Source organism: Uranotaenia lowii, chromosome 2 (genome assembly GCF_029784155.1).
Source record: "Uranotaenia lowii strain MFRU-FL chromosome 2, ASM2978415v1, whole genome shotgun sequence".
In the NCBI taxonomy this organism is placed as follows: Eukaryota; Metazoa; Arthropoda; class Insecta; order Diptera; family Culicidae; genus Uranotaenia; species Uranotaenia lowii.
In genome coordinates this window covers 56,751,258-56,769,059 of record NC_073692.1, presented here as the reverse complement: position 1 = coordinate 56,769,059, position 17,802 = coordinate 56,751,258, and the positions used below count along the sequence as shown (strand labels likewise).

At 35.6% G+C, this 17,802-nt stretch overlaps 1 protein-coding gene across 5 annotated transcripts in view; it reads left to right on the top strand.

Annotated features, from left to right (window-relative positions):
- LOC129747900 (plasmanylethanolamine desaturase) overlaps nucleotides 1-15,370 on the top strand; it is a 90,166-nt gene extending 74,796 nt beyond the window's left edge. For 4 of the 5 annotated variants that reach the window (XM_055742298.1, XM_055742297.1, XM_055742296.1 and 1 more), the window contains 4 exons: nucleotides 6,246-6,457; nucleotides 6,518-6,736; nucleotides 14,052-14,221; nucleotides 14,317-15,370. In XM_055742298.1, the coding sequence (XP_055598273.1) occupies nucleotides 6,246-6,457; nucleotides 6,518-6,736; nucleotides 14,052-14,221; nucleotides 14,317-14,407 (692 nt within the window). In that variant the 3' untranslated portion in view covers nucleotides 14,408-15,370. The remainder of the gene's footprint in view (nucleotides 1-6,245; nucleotides 6,458-6,517; nucleotides 6,737-14,051; nucleotides 14,222-14,316) is intronic. The other variant, XR_008737601.1, reaches the window with a different exon arrangement.
- The last annotated feature ends 2,432 nt before the right edge of the window (nucleotides 15,371-17,802 follow it).

The window sequence follows — 17,802 nt, the reverse complement described above, 5'->3', positions numbered from 1 at the left end:
GACTGGCAAAGTCTTAAGACCCTTAAGACTCTTAAGACTCCTAAGACTCCTAACACTCCTAAGACTCATAAGACCCTTAAGACTCTAAAGACTCTTAAGACTTTCAAGACTCTTAAACTCTTAAGACTCTTCAAGACTCTGATTCTCTGAAGAATCTTAAGAGACTTAAGTCTTAAGGCTCTTAAGACTCTTAAGACTGTCAAAGTCTTAAGACCCTTAAGACTCTTAAGACTCCTAAGACTCCTTAGACTTATATGACCCTTAAGACTCTTAAGACTCTTAAGATTCTTAAGCCTCTTAAGACTCTTAAGACTCTCAAGACTCTTATGACTCTTAAGACTCTTAAGACTCTTAAGACTTTTAAGACTCTTAAATCACTTAGACACTTGAGACCCGTAAGACTCTTAAGAATCTCAAGACTCTTTCGACTCATAAGAACCTTCTGGGTCTTACAGGTCGTTAGAGTCTTGAGAGTGAATATAAATCGTTTTCAGAGTCTCAAGATTTCTAAGGTTTTGAGAAGTCTGTAGAGTTTGTAAGTTCTTAAGGGTCATAGAGTTTAAAGTGCCTTTCAATTTTTTTAGATTCTCGAGTTCCTAATACTTTTTATGATAATTTAAGCATTTCAAGCTCCATATTCGTGTGAAACGTCGCTGGTGCATTGAGCCGTTTTAGTACTTTGTTTAATCTTTTTGCATGTTTCAAATTTGCCGGTTAAGCAACAATTTTGCAGAGTGCCTGTTGCAACCGGAGCTAGTCTGAACCGCCAAGCAGACGGGCGCCAACCGACTGGTGCACCGCAAAATAAATAACTGTCTCACTTCAATAGCACGTGATCACGCACGCTTCAATCCCATGGATGCAGTCTGCAACTACATACGTCCAAGTACATGAATGGATGCATGTGGCATATATGTATGTACGTATGTCGTAATCGCATCCTTCTCGTCACAAAACATTAACTCCAGCAGGGATGGAACCGCGAGACCCACTCTAATTATGGTACAGTTTTAGAAAATGATGCCCTGCTTGCACATCATCAACGTTCCGTAGGATTTCATTGTTGGCTGCGGTTCGCCTCGGGGTTGTTTAGTTATGCTTGTGTGTCCTACCCACTGACGGATTGTAGTAGATGGCGAAATTTAATTTAGCATTTTCCGCAAACCGTGCACTATCCTAGTCAGGAAATTCACCAGAATGTTGATTCTGACTCAGTATGTCTACTAAAATTATGTTGCATATCTGGTTCCGTGGTAGGATTTAGTAAGTTTGCGTTGGAGCTTTTCATTCAACAATGATGTAGCAAAGGAACGAGGAATTTTAATGGAATTAGAGCTAAACAATACTAAAAATTGCTCCTAAAATTTTAAAATCTACCGAATGAACTGAAGGGTGTTAAACCTTCCGTTCCATGCAAAGCTTAAACCACAAGTAACAGATCTTTAACAGCATATTTCATACTGCAGTCAGTTGCGCTAGTTTGTTGGACTTAATTGTAAGGTAAACTTACTGATTGCCTTTAATTGCTGGTCAATACTGGTGTCGTCCTGTGCTGATAATTGGCCTCTATGGTTCTGTAATGTCGGTATAGTTTTCCTAAAAAGGGTCAGTAGCCGTAATCGTTCCCTTCATACTCGAATTGAAAACGGTAATCGTGAGAACGTGGACGACGCGACGCCACGCTGACGATTCGTGAGGTTCCAATTTAGGAGCGCAACAGTCGCATGACATTTGGTGCTTTGATATGCAAATGTATTTCTCCATGGCTGGTGTTTAGCCTGTTACTTTTCTGAAACGGAATTAATTCAGCTACCTACATGTAATCATAACAGTAACAAATATATTTATGCAAAATACAAAGGTAGTTAGTAACGCCTTATAAAAGGTTTATTATTCCTAAAACGTTAAGGTGTTTTATGCATTGAGCTCTCATCAGCTCGATTAAAAATAGAAGTTTTTTTTCGAGATTTTTGAGAGTCTATATTATATATGTAATATTCAATGTAGAAATTTAGAAATGGTGCTGTCTAGCTCAATAAGGGAAAAAATCGTTGAAAAAATCTCGGATTTTACTCGATTTACTTACATTTAAAATAAAAATAAATTAAAAATTGAAGATGAGTCATTTTAATTTTCGATTTTGGCATCTAACAGCAATCTGAAGTGCTAACTTTGGGACTCTTGAGAGGACGGCACCTTACTCAATTGACGGAGCCTCACTACTCGCATGACGGATAAAGCACGACAACAATCAACATTTCTCCGTCATGCGACTGGCGAAGCTCCTACACATCCTCGATCGGCTGCTGGCGGCAGGTAAAACTAATTGAACGACTTGCTGGCAGAGAGCAACAATAGCAATAAAAAACTGAAGACGGGCTTGCTGGCAGGAGCAACAATAATAATAAATGCGTTTCTTTTTCGTCTTCGGTCGTTTGAATGCGATTGCTTGACTAGGTTATTATTTTAGCTTCGATTGACTGGGGGGGTGGGGGAATGAATGACTGGCAAACGAAGTGACTGGTCGTTAAGGAACAGTCAAATAAGTTTGACGGACCATTTTACCGTTGACCGTTGAATTATGCCAACCCTGGTCTTGAGACTTCAGAAACTGTTAGAAGTCTTTAAGGCTCTTCAATTTGTTGAGATTCGTAAGACTCGTCGATACTCTCAAGATCATGAGATTGAAATTCTTCAAGATTTGAGACTCTTGAGACCAGTGCTGCAAATTTTCTGAAAGCACGAATGATATTGACTGTGTTTTTCCATCAGTGTAAAAAACTTAAACTGAAATGAATGGAATAGAAAAGTCAACAAAAGTTTCTGATCGGCTCGGTCATCTGATCGGTTACGGCAAGCTTTTTGAATATATCTATCAGCCTATCAGTTAGTAGAAAGCTCACTCGTAAACCCAAACAAATTTGTTTCATTCGCCTGCTACGAAAGCGTCTTTCGCTTAGGCATTTCTGTCACTCACTGTTTTCGATGAGTGAATGAAGATTAAGCATTCAATCAGTGTTAGAGAAAGTTGCTGGTAATTCCAGGAGGCATTTGCTTTAGGTATATATGGAATTTTTTTAATTATTCGGTTTGATTGGCTTTTCGGCAAATTCATAGAAACTAATAAGAATGTTTTAATGAGAAAGAAAATGAAACTGAGAATCACACAGGTAGTTTATAATGCTGTCTTTAACACAATGCCATAGCTCACTTTATTTCAACATCTATTCGTTTCTTCAACCCAAACACTCTAGCTTTGACCTGTCCAACTATCAGTTTCATATTTTTTCTCATTAAATTCTACTTAATTTCTATAAATTTGCAGAAATGCAAACTCAGTTCAAAATTAAATAAGATTTCCGCGGCGATCAAAATTAGATAATACAAATTTTGAATTGGTATTCGATAAGAAAACACGATCCAAAAACTGCTAAGGCTATACGATTATTCAGAGGGGGGACGGGAAGGGTGATGAACATAAATTTCTTGAGGATTGAATTTATGGTAATTAAGAATGACAAATATGGTAATCATATGACGAAAATCTGACAAATATGGTCCAAAAATACGAAATTATGACAAAAATATGATAAATGTTGTACATGACAAAATTTTTGCAATAGTATGACGTAAATCTGCCAAATATGACTGAAATTTGAAAATAACCTAACAAATATGACAAACAATTATGACAAAAAAAACTATCAAATGACGAAACATGACGGAAATCTCTGACAAATAAGACAGATAAGACAAATTTGAAAAATGTGACCAAAATATGACAAATATCACAAAAATATATCATAACTATGGCATAAGTATGACAAAAAAAAAATTAACAATCCAACACATGACAAGAAATTACAAAATTATGACAAAAAAACTGACAGATATGACACACGTTTGTAAAAATTAAGACAAAATATGACATAATTTAAATAGTAAAAAGACAAAAATTCGAAAAATATTTGTCAAAAATATGAAAAATGAGGTAAAAATAAGACTAAATAATGACATAAATCTGATAAATATGACAAAATTTTTATAAAAACTTGACAATTAAATGACAACAAATAACAAACAAATGTGGCAAAAAATGACAACAATCTGAAAAATTCCAAATTTGTCATATTTTTATCACTTTGTCATATTTTTACACAGTCATATTTTTGACTAGATGACATAATTGAATTTCTACCCTTTTCATTCAAAATTAATGTCGTATTTTGATCATAATTTTTTAATACTTTTCAGTTTTTTGTCACAATTTAGTCATATTTTCATCACAATTTTATGTCATGTTTTGTCATTTTATTGTCAAATTTGTACCACACGTGTCATATTTTTATAGTTTGATTGCCAATATTCTGTCATATTTTTGGTATTTTAGTCAAATTTTTTTCATATTTTTGCCATAATTTGTCATTTTTTGTTATATTTTGGTAAACATTTTGTCATATTATTATCACATTTGTCATATTTTCAACAGAGTTGTGTTGATTTTTTTTTCATTGTATTTACAATCTTTTTTTTTTATTTGCCAGAGTTTTGTAATTTTTTGTCATAACTTTGTCATAATTTGTCACCATATTGTCATGTTTTGTCTTTTTACTGCAATCTTTTTGTAATCTTTGTGTCATACATTTGTCCCCCACATTCGTCCCACACGTTCCTCGTCAGCGTTCTTCTCGCCAACCCGAGCACTCATTTTTCAACTTTTCATCCCTCCACACCATTTGTAAAAGAATTTTTGATCAAAATACTTTAAAAAAATAGCGATTTAAGCAGCAGTTAAATTTCCGCAAATCTAGCGAGTCAAACAAAGTATTCCACTAATCAACTAAACTTAATGATATTAGAATATGGAACTTTTTTCACTTTCAGCAATGTTTGCTTGAAACTCAATGCTTTCATCTTCTTGAGACTTTTGATACTCTTGAGGGTTATTGAGACTCTCAAGACTCTGTCAACACATTAGACTCTTCGAAATTCTTGAGGATCTCGAAACTGTAGAAAGGTTGAGAATCATAAGACCTTTGACCCTTAAAACTCTAGAGATTGTGAGGCCTCGTGAGACTTTTGGCATTTTGATTCATTTGAGTCTCTTTTGTTACACTGTTTTAGAATTTTGATTTTTTAGAGACTCTTGAAACATCTTGAACACCTCGGACTTCAGAGGCTCTTGGGAATCTTAAGACTTTTGAAATTGTTATAACCCCTAAAGACTCAACTTCTACTGTATGAATTAAGAATACAGCCTTTGCCGATAATAATAAATAACCTTTTTACTCTAGCTTAAAAATTTACTAAAAAAGCAAAAAAAGTTTTTTGAAATGTGTATGAGTGGTTTAAATAGTGTAAGAAATTAGATAAATTTATTTTAGCTTCTTGAAATTTATATTTTTGCTGTATTCAGACAGTTTGATAAATTTAACAGTACTGAACTGAACTTAAAAATGTTCAAAAGAACAATTTCAAAATCATATATTTATGGGCTCGTATGCAGTAAAAGGTTAAGCCTCTTGAGATTTTTTGAGGCTTTTCAGCTCATGAGATCCTTGAAACTTTCGAAGCTCTTGAGACTTTTAAACTTTGGGATTGTTAAGGCTCTTGAAATTCTTACGCCTTTAGAGACTCTATGCTATATCTCGAAACTCTCGAGGTTCTTGAGGCTCATGAGACTCTTTAAACTTTTGAATTTTTCGAGATGCTCTGAGACATTTCCGAAATTTGCAATTCTTGAGATTCTTGAGACTCTTTGAAACTCTTGAGTCTATTGAGATTATTGAAAATTTGTAGCCTCTGAAAATTCTCAAGACTAATGACTCTTGAGACCCCTGAACCACTTCGAGAGTATATGGAACTTTTAAGACAAAGTAAACTATTTTTTAGACTCTTGGGTTTTCTATAAATGTTTTTTTTTCTTTTTATTTCTCCACTCTCGATGTTCAACTTTAAGGCTTTGAACTCTTTTGCTCTTAACAACTTTTAAGTCTCGATTATCGAATCTGGACTCTCGACTTTGAACTCTCGACTCTCTTCTCTTAGCTTTCGACTGACGATTTTCATCTCTCGTTTCTCGATTCTCGAATCCTGACTGCCGAATTTCGGTTCTTGAATCTAGACTTCAGATTCTTAACACTGTTATTTTCTTCCTCATTCTTGATTGTAGATTTTAATTTGTTGAATCCAGTACCCATGTGAAGGTTAATAAGTAACTTAATTAATATTTGTTATGTCCGCAGGTAAACGAACTCAGGAAATCATTTGCGTCTACATCTGCATCACGTTGATGATCATGAATCTGTTTCTCATAGTGAAGCACTTCTGCCTGGAACGGATAAGTCAGGTGGTGGTGGCGGCGGTTTTCGGAATCCTGACGGCCGATTTCGGTTCCGGACTGGTCCATTGGGGTGCCGACACCTGGGGTTCGGTTGAACTTCCCATTATTGGAAAGGTATTTTATTATAATTTTTTTTCTTATATTACCAACTTCAACATACAATTTATCTTTTAGAATTTTCTGCGTCCGTTTCGGGAGCATCACATCGATCCGACGTCCATCACCAGGCATGATTTCATCGAAACCAATGGAGACAATTTTATGGTGGCGTTGCCGATTTTGGGGAAGCTGGCGTGGAATTTCTTTACCCGATCCAATCCGGAGATACAGCAGGAGTACGCCCTGAATGCCTACCTGTTTCTGTGTTCGGTGTTTGTGGCGATGACCAATCAGGTTGGTTAAAGACTAAAGTTGTTCTTTGAGGGGACGAATGAGTTAGGATTTTAAAGAGCTACGGTTGCTTTTAAAGATTTTCTGGAAGACAACCAGTTATCGGCTTTATGAAAAAGTACGTTCGAAGACCTACATTTTGAATGTATTCACTTGTCAGATGGATAATTTGTGATCGAAATATGAAGAAAACTTTTTTTTTTTGCTGAGAGCTTCTGGGGTTGTCAACCTTTAAAACTCGATTTTCTTGAAACCGTGATGTTGGTGCATTCGCTTTTCACTAAAATTGATACCGATTTAGATGTGTATTTATTGAGTATGATTTAAATTGTCAGATTCTCCAGTTTTATCCGGGTTTGTCCGGATATTTGATACAAAATTTGGGAACAGTCCAGCTCGGATCATTAAAAAAAACCGGTTTTTGCCCGGATTTTTTCGTTTTAAAGGGTGATACGGTCAATATTTGGTCAATATCAACTTGACGTATTTCATAGGTAACCGGCAACTTTTCTTGAGGAGAATCAAATCTACCACTGGAAAGATAGAAACATCCCCCTAGAATAACGTGCTCTGACTAGACTCCGAATTGGACACACCATGCTCATGCATTCTAAGTTCTTCACGAAAGGGATAACCACGTGCAACACCTGCAATCAACCACTTACAGTTGCACATATTATTGGAGAATGCAGATTATATAGGCCAGAACGACAGAACTGTGAAATTGGTCATGACGTATCGAGGGCGTTGAACGTGCTCAACGAGGACAACCTACTACAATTTTTAAAAAGTACAAAAATCATCCAAAAACTCTAGACATAAGTTAAAAATGTAAACTTTTCTAAAGAAGACGAATGACCAAGTTGGTTAAAATCCTCTATAAATAAAAAAATATGAATGGAATAGAATAGACATTTTAATCGTAAATTTTGCTATGATATTTCTGTGTATATCGTCAATCAAAAAATTATCGAATTTTCATGTTCATTCATCATCGCCTAACTTGTTGCAATTCAAGTTAGGATTTTCATAGAGAGCTCTCAAATAAAAAATCGGTTAAACGTCAACTTGATATGCCATAGGATTAGGCGACTATATAAAAGAATTATTTTTAAAAATTAATATTTATGCATGGTAATAGTCGTTTACTTTTTTTTATCACCATTTAACCTAACATACTCATGCCTGCTAATGAACTGAAAGCTTTCTATAGAAACTTTATTAGTCAGGAAAACAAAATTAATTGTTCACCGTAACACTAGTCAAAAGTGTCTCCCAACCGATTCCTTTAACCCCTCTCCCAACCAAAATTATGTTGCTAGGATGCAGAGGTGACCTCGGTCCTAAAGCACAAATTAGATCTTTCATCCTTTCTCTTTCTTCCAACCTATCCATTGACTACTAGGACGTGGCCGGCGCCGTTATTGACGTTAAAAGAGAGAGCATCAGTTTTGTGCAGTGTGAATGAGCTGCTAATCCCAAGCACCATTCATTTGACCTCTGAATAAAATTGATGGCCTCGGTCAATCACGGAGTAGCAACCATTGGCGATGTGGAACTTGTTCTACTGAGCCACGCCAGCGATCGTGGAACTCGAAATGATTGTTATCATAATTTGATTTTGGAACAAGTCCTGCACACATTTTCTTCAACCATGCATTTCGGATTTTACGGTTTAAGGTGGATGTGAGTAGTTAATCAAGCTAAGCTAAGCTAAGCTAATATCAACTTGACGTATTTCTTTCAATTTTGCATTTAAAAAACCTGAACATCCCTCATTTTGAAGGTGTGTGTGTGTGTGTAGTATGTTGCTCCTATTTTGATTTTGGAATTCACTCTTCAGTTGTCAAAATGCCGTCCAAGAAAGAAGAGCAGCGTATCAAAATTTTGGGGAAATCAAAAACCGGAAGCCGCTGCACACAGGGGTAAATGAGCAAAAAAGGTGATCATAATTATTTGCGGCCAAACAGTACACGTTAGACATTTGATGTCTTCGAGACATTTTATGTAAATTTAATGATCTTTCATATTTCATTAAGTAAAATGTAATTAACTTACTAAGGAGGGAGATAAAAAATTATTTATTGAAATACTTAGTTTTGAAGCTTGACATATTCAGTAAAGTTGTAGATCATGTAATTTTAAGAAACTTTGTCGAAGACATCATCAAAATTGCATCTGAAACAAAAAAGTTACAAGCATTTTAAAAAATTAATAAGTACTTTTCAGTTTTTATTAAATAACTTTTTTTGTGTATGATTTGGAAACTTAATATATCAGAACAAATTGTTTGAATTGCAAAACCACACAACTTTGTTGAACATTTTAATAGGAAAAATCGTCTTCCAAATGAGATAAAACAATTAATATGGTGAAAATGATGGTATGATTTCATGAATGGATTGTGTTATTCAAGTTATAAGTTTCAGAATCATGTTTGAATTAAGGAACGGATTTTAGCGGAAGTTTTGCAAACTTCCTATTAATAAAAGGTTTTTTCCCCAAAAACAGTCGTAAAATCTTCCATAAAAATCCATCACAACGAAGCGAAATGAACAAAGCAACCAATCTAGTACCTATCAATACTAGTAACGTTTTCGTTTATACGTGGCCGTATGCCTCGAGTTGTGCCCTCCTTGCTGTTTTCGTGTTCGTTCATAAAATTTAGAAGTCCACCAGTTTTTTAAAATGCTTGTAACTATTTTGTTTGAAATGCAATTTTGGACGAAAATAATTATGATCACCTTTTTTGCTCATTTACCCCTGTGTGCGCTGAGACGACAAAGAGAGTTGCCGGTAGTTTCAAGCGAAACCCTAACCTCTCTCTCCGAGATGCCGCAAATAAGCTGGGTGTATCATCTACAACCATGCATCGAGCCAAAAAACGAGCCGGACTATCGACTTACAAGAAGGTAGTGACTCCAAAGCGCGATGATAAACAAAATACGACGGCCAATGCGCGATCCCGGAGGCTGTACACGACGATGCTGACGAAGTTTGACTGCGTGGCAATGGACGACGAAACCTACGTTAAAGCCGACTCCAAGCAGCTTCCGGGACAGGAGTTTTAAACGGCAAAAGGAAGGGGAAAGGTAGCAGATATTTTCAAGCACATGAAACTGTCAAAGTTAGAGAAGAAATATCTGGTTTGGCAAGCCATCTGTACCTGTGGCTTGAAAAGCAGCATTTTCATAGCTTCCGGGACCAAAAAATTTTCGTGAAAGAGTGTTTGAATAAACGTCTGCTGCCTTTCCTGAAGAAACACGGTTGTTCCGTACTGTTTTGGCCGGATGTGGCATCTTGCCATTACGGTAAAAAGGCCATGGAGTGGTACGCCGCCAACAACGTGCAGGTGGTTCCCAAGGATAAGAACCCTCCCAACACGCCAAAGCTCTGCCCAATTGAGAAATACTGGGCTATTGTCAAGCGGAACCTAAAGAAGACCAAAAAAACTGCTAAGGACTAGCAGCAGTTCAAAGCAAACTGGCTTTCTGCGGCGAAGAAGGTGGACAAGGCTGTACAAAATCCGATGGCAGGGGTTAATCGTAAGGCCCGGCAATTCGGAATCGGAAAAGCGGAAGCCTAACTGAATATTTTTCCTGAATTTTATACTAATTAAACTTAAAAAAGAAATTTAATTTGTATTAAAATTTAAAACGATTTCACCGATTTACACGCGTTTTCCCTTGACCAAATTTTGACCGTATCACCCTTTATTCATAAAACTAAACTTCTCTGCACTGTTCAGTGAAAAAAAAATTGAATTTTAGTGGTTTAACATAAAAAAAAAATTGTTACAAATTGTAACTTACAATGTTAAAGGAAAGATAAGAAAGTTAGACTATCAGTAGAAGTCTTACGCTTCTGAGTGCCTATTGAAAACTGATCACTTTAGTTTCTTACTATAACGGCAATTCAAATAACTTCTTTTGAGTGGAAAATTTTAAAAATTGAAGGCACACCGACTAGGAATAGTTATTAATTTTTAAAGAAATACGAGCGTTTTCGTGTATTTTTTTAACGTTTCTTTGCGCTTTTTTGGTGATCACCCCATAGGACCGCGTATGGTTTGGGTATAGAACGTGCACTGAAAATCGAATCGTATCATCAAATTTGTCGCCAACAGCATCAGATAAATAGCGCAGACACCAGATACCCAGACTGATCAGAGGCGCTTGAATCCATACAACTACAAGTCGGCCAGAATCATACGCTATCTGTCGGGGCATCGTGAAACTACTGTGTTTCATCAAGAAAAAAAATTTCACTTGATAATTGACAAGCCAAATGAAACCCGTCTTGATTGAATCTTTAATTAGTATTTTAACTTTTATCTATAATATTTTCATTATCGTTTTTGTCTTCAATGTAAATTGTTTACTTTAATTTCCTGTATCATAATAAGAGATTAATGTTATACAAACAATGACTGTTGATCGATTGAGATGAAAAAAAAAAATACAAACGCAAGGTTATAGCGGCCCTTAGTTCAGATCCAATTAATTTTGAGATTCAGTTTTGATTTCAAAATTAATTTATCCGGCTGAGTAACAGTATGAAAATTATAATGTCTGTTATAAATAATTCATTAAGTTCGGAATTGTTCGTCTTAATCTGAAAAGTTGACTGCGACCAAAAAGGCAAACTACATATAACTCATTGAAAAACTTGAATTCTAATTTATCTTAACTGTTGCTTGGCTCGTACCTAGATAGGAAATAAGTTTTTGACATTCTCGTTGGGTTGATTGGAACGTGTTTAAACAATGTAAAAAAATCTGAATAAAATTAAATGTGATGAATGTATTGATAAAATCTTTAATCCTATTTACCGCTGGAAGTGTTCGTGATATAATGCTGGTAGTTTCCCTAAAACTTATATTTTTTTGGAAAAATAACCTCAGAAACGACCGTGTTTATCGACCGGGTATTTTTCCCTGCTCAAATGTGCGTGAGAAATGTCAAAAAAATAACTGTAATAACCATCCCGCGTGAGCTTTCATTACGTCGTTAAAACATCTCGGAAATTCACAGAAAATTGCTTCAACAGTTATCAAAACATCTTGAAAATTTGTATTTCACTTATGAAGCCCTTGGAGCCAAAAGGGTATAAGTGCATGAAAGCTTATTTAGAGAAAACACGTTTTTAAATTGATGTGTTTGGCACTTTTCCATATATTTTTCGAGAATTTGTATTTTTCGTTTGAATGTAAAAGTGTGGTAATAAAATTCTTAAAATATGAAAAAATCATCAAATATAGTTTTAAATATGAAGAATGGTTTGGCATCATCAACTCAAAAACGACCATTTTGTCACTTATACCCCTTTGGCTCCAAGGGTCTCATATAGAATATGTTGTACGGGCTAAAAATATTCTAAATGGGAAGAAGTTGCGACTAGTTTATGTAAGTTTTTGTTTTTTTTTCGTAATTAAACTGTTTGTTTAAATTTTGGTTCGTAAAGAATTTTCACGCGAGATTTTGGCATAATTCTGGACTGGACTGGAAAATTAACCTTTAAAGCGACAATGTTTTTAGACTTTTTTCCCATCTTAATCCGTACACGAGAACAAGTGCGCGTGAGAAATGTCAAGTTTAAAATCTTTTATTTATTTTTATTTATTTTTCTTTGTTGAAAAACCGCACTGAATTTGGAATATTTCAAAATGTATGTTTCAAATCCATTTCTCTTTGCTTCCGAAATTTTTTCACCTTTGACATTCAACCAAATCTTTTGATTCAAAGTTTTGTTAAATCCATATTTCGAAAGTAATTAGTTTACTAAATAAATCCATTATTCAAAAAACTATAATTTTGAATAAGGGTCATTTTATCATGTTCCTTAACCGCTGCCCAGTAAGTAAGAAATAATTTCACTGTAACTAAACTTATATGTCAATTTCAATGCTTTTCCACACCACCAAAACGAATTTTGAATGGGGAAAGAACAGTACATTCTTGATGTAAGCGAAAGGCATTTTTATTTTCTTGTCGTTTTATGGCATGTCGAATATCGTATGTCTGTGTGAGTAAATTCATTAAATGTTTTGATTTTGATGTGGCGGATTCACGTTTGTTTTATTTCACCCATGGATGAAATCCATTACACCTGTGATATTCAAAAAATGGTTCGAAATTTAACCAAAAAATATTAATGAAAAATTAACTTAACAACAGAACAGGAAAGCTACACTATTCTTACTAAACAGACTCGGATGATTGAGATTGTTTGTCAAGAATCATTATTATGTCAACCAACGCACTTTGTTAGAAATTGTACTAAATTTGCAGGAAAATGCATCATCTTGAAGCCAAAAATATTGTTTTCACAACTACCTCTTCCAGTGGGCGGTAAAAGGGCTAGTATCCAAGTTTGGTTAGGTATTTTGGAAAGAAGACATTTCTCGAATGTGACTAAATTTTTCATAGAAAGGGAAGTTTTAGGATTTATTTGTGAAAAAAGTAAATAAAAATCTGACACCGGATTTTTTTGTAGATGGTGACTTAATGGTATATTTCGTTGTTGTGATTTTCATTAGGCTTCTTCTGTTAACAAAACATTGCTTTACAAATTTTGTATATATCACCTCTACTTTTGTTTTATTCAGTTTTTGTAAACCTGTATAAATACGGCAATTCGGCTAGGTGAAGGGTTTTGAGAAACTCTAACTGAAACAGATTGTTCAACAAAATTTTGTAAGAATCTCGTCTATTCAACTGATTTTACAGTTCTAAACAGTTATATAATTTAAAGCCACATTCAATATACTGTAGTTTTGCAATGTACAATCAGTGGAATTTTTTACGATGTCAATTGTCGTTTTCTCAACAAGTCTTAGATAGTTTTATAACTATTTACAAATAATTGGGTTATCACAATATTTTTCTACACGGGAAACTTGAACTTACCCTTGACGGAGGTTTCGGGGTTAACGAAATCTTGCAGTGGCCGTTAGTTTCACGATAACCCGTAGATAGCGCTGCGGAAAAAGCGCCAAAATCAGCCTTCAGTGGTCACTCTGGGTATCTGGTGCGTAAACAGGCACACAAAATTTCTCAAAAATGTCCCACTTTTGCGGGACGGGTGGCAACCCTATGGCAGGTGGATAAATTTTAGGAGTTTTGATTTTTGTCCGTTTTTATGTTTGTTATAATTCTTTCGTTCGTTTATTTTTTGTTTAGACTAATGACTAATGGTTTTCGTTGCAGTGTCAATCAGTGTCAAAATAACACATATTAAATCACCTCGCCACACCAAAATTTGCTTAGCGCTGCTGATTGTTCCAATATTTACTGTCTTCAATTGCGCTGATTCACAGATCCATAAATGGTCCCACACCTACTGGGGCCTCCCGAAGTGGGTGCTGTTTTTGCAGAACCATCACATCATCTTGCCCCGGCGACATCATCGGATTCACCACGTGGCACCCCACGAGACGTACTTTTGCATCACCACGGGATGGCTGAATTGGCCACTGGAGAAGATTCGGTACGGTTTGTTCGTTCTTCCATTGGGAGTCGTATAATTTGTCCGGTTCAAACTCTAGATAGAAGCGAATTAACTGTTTTGCTACCCACTTTCAGGTTTTGGTCCACCCTGGAGGCTGTCATTGAGGCGTGTTTCGGACACAAACCACGGGCGGATGATTTGAAGTGGGCACAGAAGCGGACTTGATCCTACACAAGCCAAAATTTGGTCCAGAACAAGCACAACATCTACCGGCGAATGGGTGCAGCCTTATCTGGGTTCATGATTTTCTAAGGCTCTCTACCAGCAGCGATGCAGTGTGAAGGCGTAGGGTTCGGCTTCGAATAAATTTATCCATTCATACGAGCAGGAACAGTTTGGACTCAATTTAAAACTAGAGCACATTTACATACATTTCTAGGCTGTTGATAAGAGTTTTTATGGTAAACAATTCTGGCTCGCACGACGAGAAATACGATATTTTGATGCATTTTATCTGTAGGATTTACAAATGAGCTGAACGAATTCAAACAGACGGACGTACGGGCGAAGCCGAGGATAAAGAAAGATTCGCCCGAAATGGGATTTCCAAAGTTTTTGGCCAGGCTGAGTGTTGTTGAGCTTTACCGAAGCATTATTTATGCAAGGCTAATATTCCAGTGATACAAATATAAATGCAATGATGCATGCTGAAGCATTTTTGCTGGTGCTTAAAACTGGGATGCAAATACGAAACGTGCGAGAAAGGCGTTGCGGTGGCGTTTTAGAGCTTGAATGATTGAACCTTCTAGGAAAAAAAAAACTGAAACGACAAACTGTGCAGACCACAAAATTGTGTTCCCTCCCCCTCCTAAAGCTGAGTGTGAGAAGTGCGCGTGCTTGAATAGAAGAACGCCATCGCGTTGGTGCAAAATATTATAAGACATACAATTCTAAAACAAAACAAAAATGTACCCAAGAGAAGTATAAATTAATGAAAAACATTGTTTAATACCGCATCTGTACAAACTAGTTAAGGTTCCAACCAACAAAGGTTGACTGCAACACCACGAAGCGATACACACATTGTTAGGTTGCTTATTAGTTTAAGTTAGAATGGTTAAAAAAAATAATTTAAACTTGTACCAAAAATCAGATGTGTGCTGCTGTCACATTGCAATCCATTGGTTAAGCAGGATAATAAAATTTGATTTTTGAAAAAAAAACTTTGTTTTATTTCTTCTCTTTGGCTATTCTATTTTTGTGAGCTACATACTTTCCGAAAAATGCAAAGAATTTCGTAACGTTTCAATTAGAATTGTAAGCTTGATATGCTACGATAGCGATTGTAAGTCCCATCCTTCGCACAACGCTAGAATCGTAAGCACAAATTACTCTAAGAAGGGGAAAACGACACGGTGACGCGGACGATACACACCATTAGACTGAGTCGATTTGGGGTCATTTTTGAATTTCTCAAATCCTGGGGTCTCAAATGCTTTGTTTTGGTCCAAAACTCATCCATGATTTTTTGCAGAATTTTTTAGTAACGTTTACATAAGTACATTTGGACTTTTAGTTTTGTATGGGAAAATTGAATATTTTGTACTGAAAAATCAACATCACTTTTGTTTCTTCTGTACAACTGAGCTTGCTAATGGTTTTTGTGCCAATTTATAAAGTTTTCAAGAGAAATTTTCCGCTGAACAACTTCGTCGAAGACCGTAATTTCGTATTTTATTAGAAAATTAGAAATTAGAAAAAGGTTATTAGCTGTTCAACATGGGTATGTCTTTAGGCATTGATAAACAATAAATTCAATTGACACAACTGCTTGTGCCCCGCGAAGTATTGCATGAAAAGTAGTCATGCAATACCTCGCAAGGCACACCATCTCATCTCTCTCACATGCCGTTCGGGCTCAGGAAGCTTTTTCCTGAGCACGAACGACAGGAGAGAATTCCGTTCGTGGAAGCAAATTGAATGAAACATACCTGACAAATGCTACTAATTCGTCTCGAGGTTTAAGCTCTAAGCAGGGTTGCCAACATTTTTTTTTCAAAATTCGAGAACATGAGAAATAAAAATCAGGATACATGGTTTAGTTTAACGGAAATTTCGGTCGAAGAGAGGTCATCAATTCATATTTTGACCTTCATTAAGCAGTGCCGTACTACTCATTTTTCATCATATTCACAAAAATCAGGCAAAATCAGGCATATTTTTAAAAATCAGGGAAAAACGAAGGCTTATCAAGTTATCAGGCTATCAGGTTAAGCCTCCAAAGGTCAGCCAAATCCTGAAAAAATCAGGCACATTGGCAACCCTGATTATAAGGCTAGTTTTTTCCATCCCTTTTCTATTCAAAACGATTGTTTGATTGTTATTGGTGTAGGCAGGGTTGCCAAATTTTTTTTTCAAAAATCAGGGGCTGGTGAAATAAAAATCAGGACACATCAAAGTAACAGAAATTTCGCTTGAAGTGATGACCTTTATTTGGTCGTCGCTTCACACTTTTACTTCAGCAATGGTATCTACTGCAGTTTCATTTTTCATCACATTCATAAAAAGCAAGCAAAATCAGACTTATTTTCAAAAATGAGGGAAATACAAAGGCTTAATTGTCAGGATGAGCCTTGAAAAATCAAGCAAACCCTGAAAAATCAGGCACACTGGCATTTCTGGGTGTAGGTGTCTCGCAAAGACGATAAGGTGATGGGAGTCAATCCGAACTGTTACTTGAAGAGCAGACTGAAGCCAAAGGGAAATAATATCAAACAGTAGCACAGCGTTTAAAGCATTAGGGAAACTTTTAGGAACAAGCATATTAAAAAAAGGAAATTAGCTCCTGATGTTATTTTTTATTAATTATTTTGTTATGAGAATCTTTGTTATCTTTGTTATCTTTGTCTTTGTCACACCGACAGAAAAACGTTTGATTTTTTACAAACTATAATAATCTAAATAATTTTAAATCTTTTATCCAATACAATGAACAGCTCAATTACTCCGTTAATTCTAGACAATACCTTTAAATTTTTTGCTTTGCTTAACAAAACACAAGCGTGTTTTTAATGGCAAGAAAAAAACCGTTTTTTTTAAACTCAATGTACTGCTTAGCAGTTTAATATTAAAAAAAAAAATGTTTGAAATTAGCTAAGCGTAGCTTGATTGACTATTCACATCCACCTTAATCATTGAACCCAAAATGCTTCACAATCAATATTTAAAATAAGATTATTAATAAACAATCTTATTATTCTTTCATTGTCGATTAGTGATTTGTTTCTCCCTATTATTTCAAAATAAATGCATTTTGAAAACCGTGATCAAAGGTCAAAAGAATGGTGCTTGGGATTAGCAACTCATTCTCAATGCGCAAAACTGATACTCTCTCTTAGACCATCAATAATGACGCCGGCCACGTCCTAGTGAATAGATTGGAAAATGTAGAAAGGAGTGAAAGATAAATTTTGTGCTTTAGGCCCGAAGTTACCTCTGCATCCTAGCAAATCCATTTTGGTTTGGAGGTTTGGTTTAAAGCAGGGATGAGCAAGCCGCGGCCCGCAGGACGCATGTGGCTCTCGAGGCATGTTTTTGCGCCCGTGAAGCTTTTTTAAAAT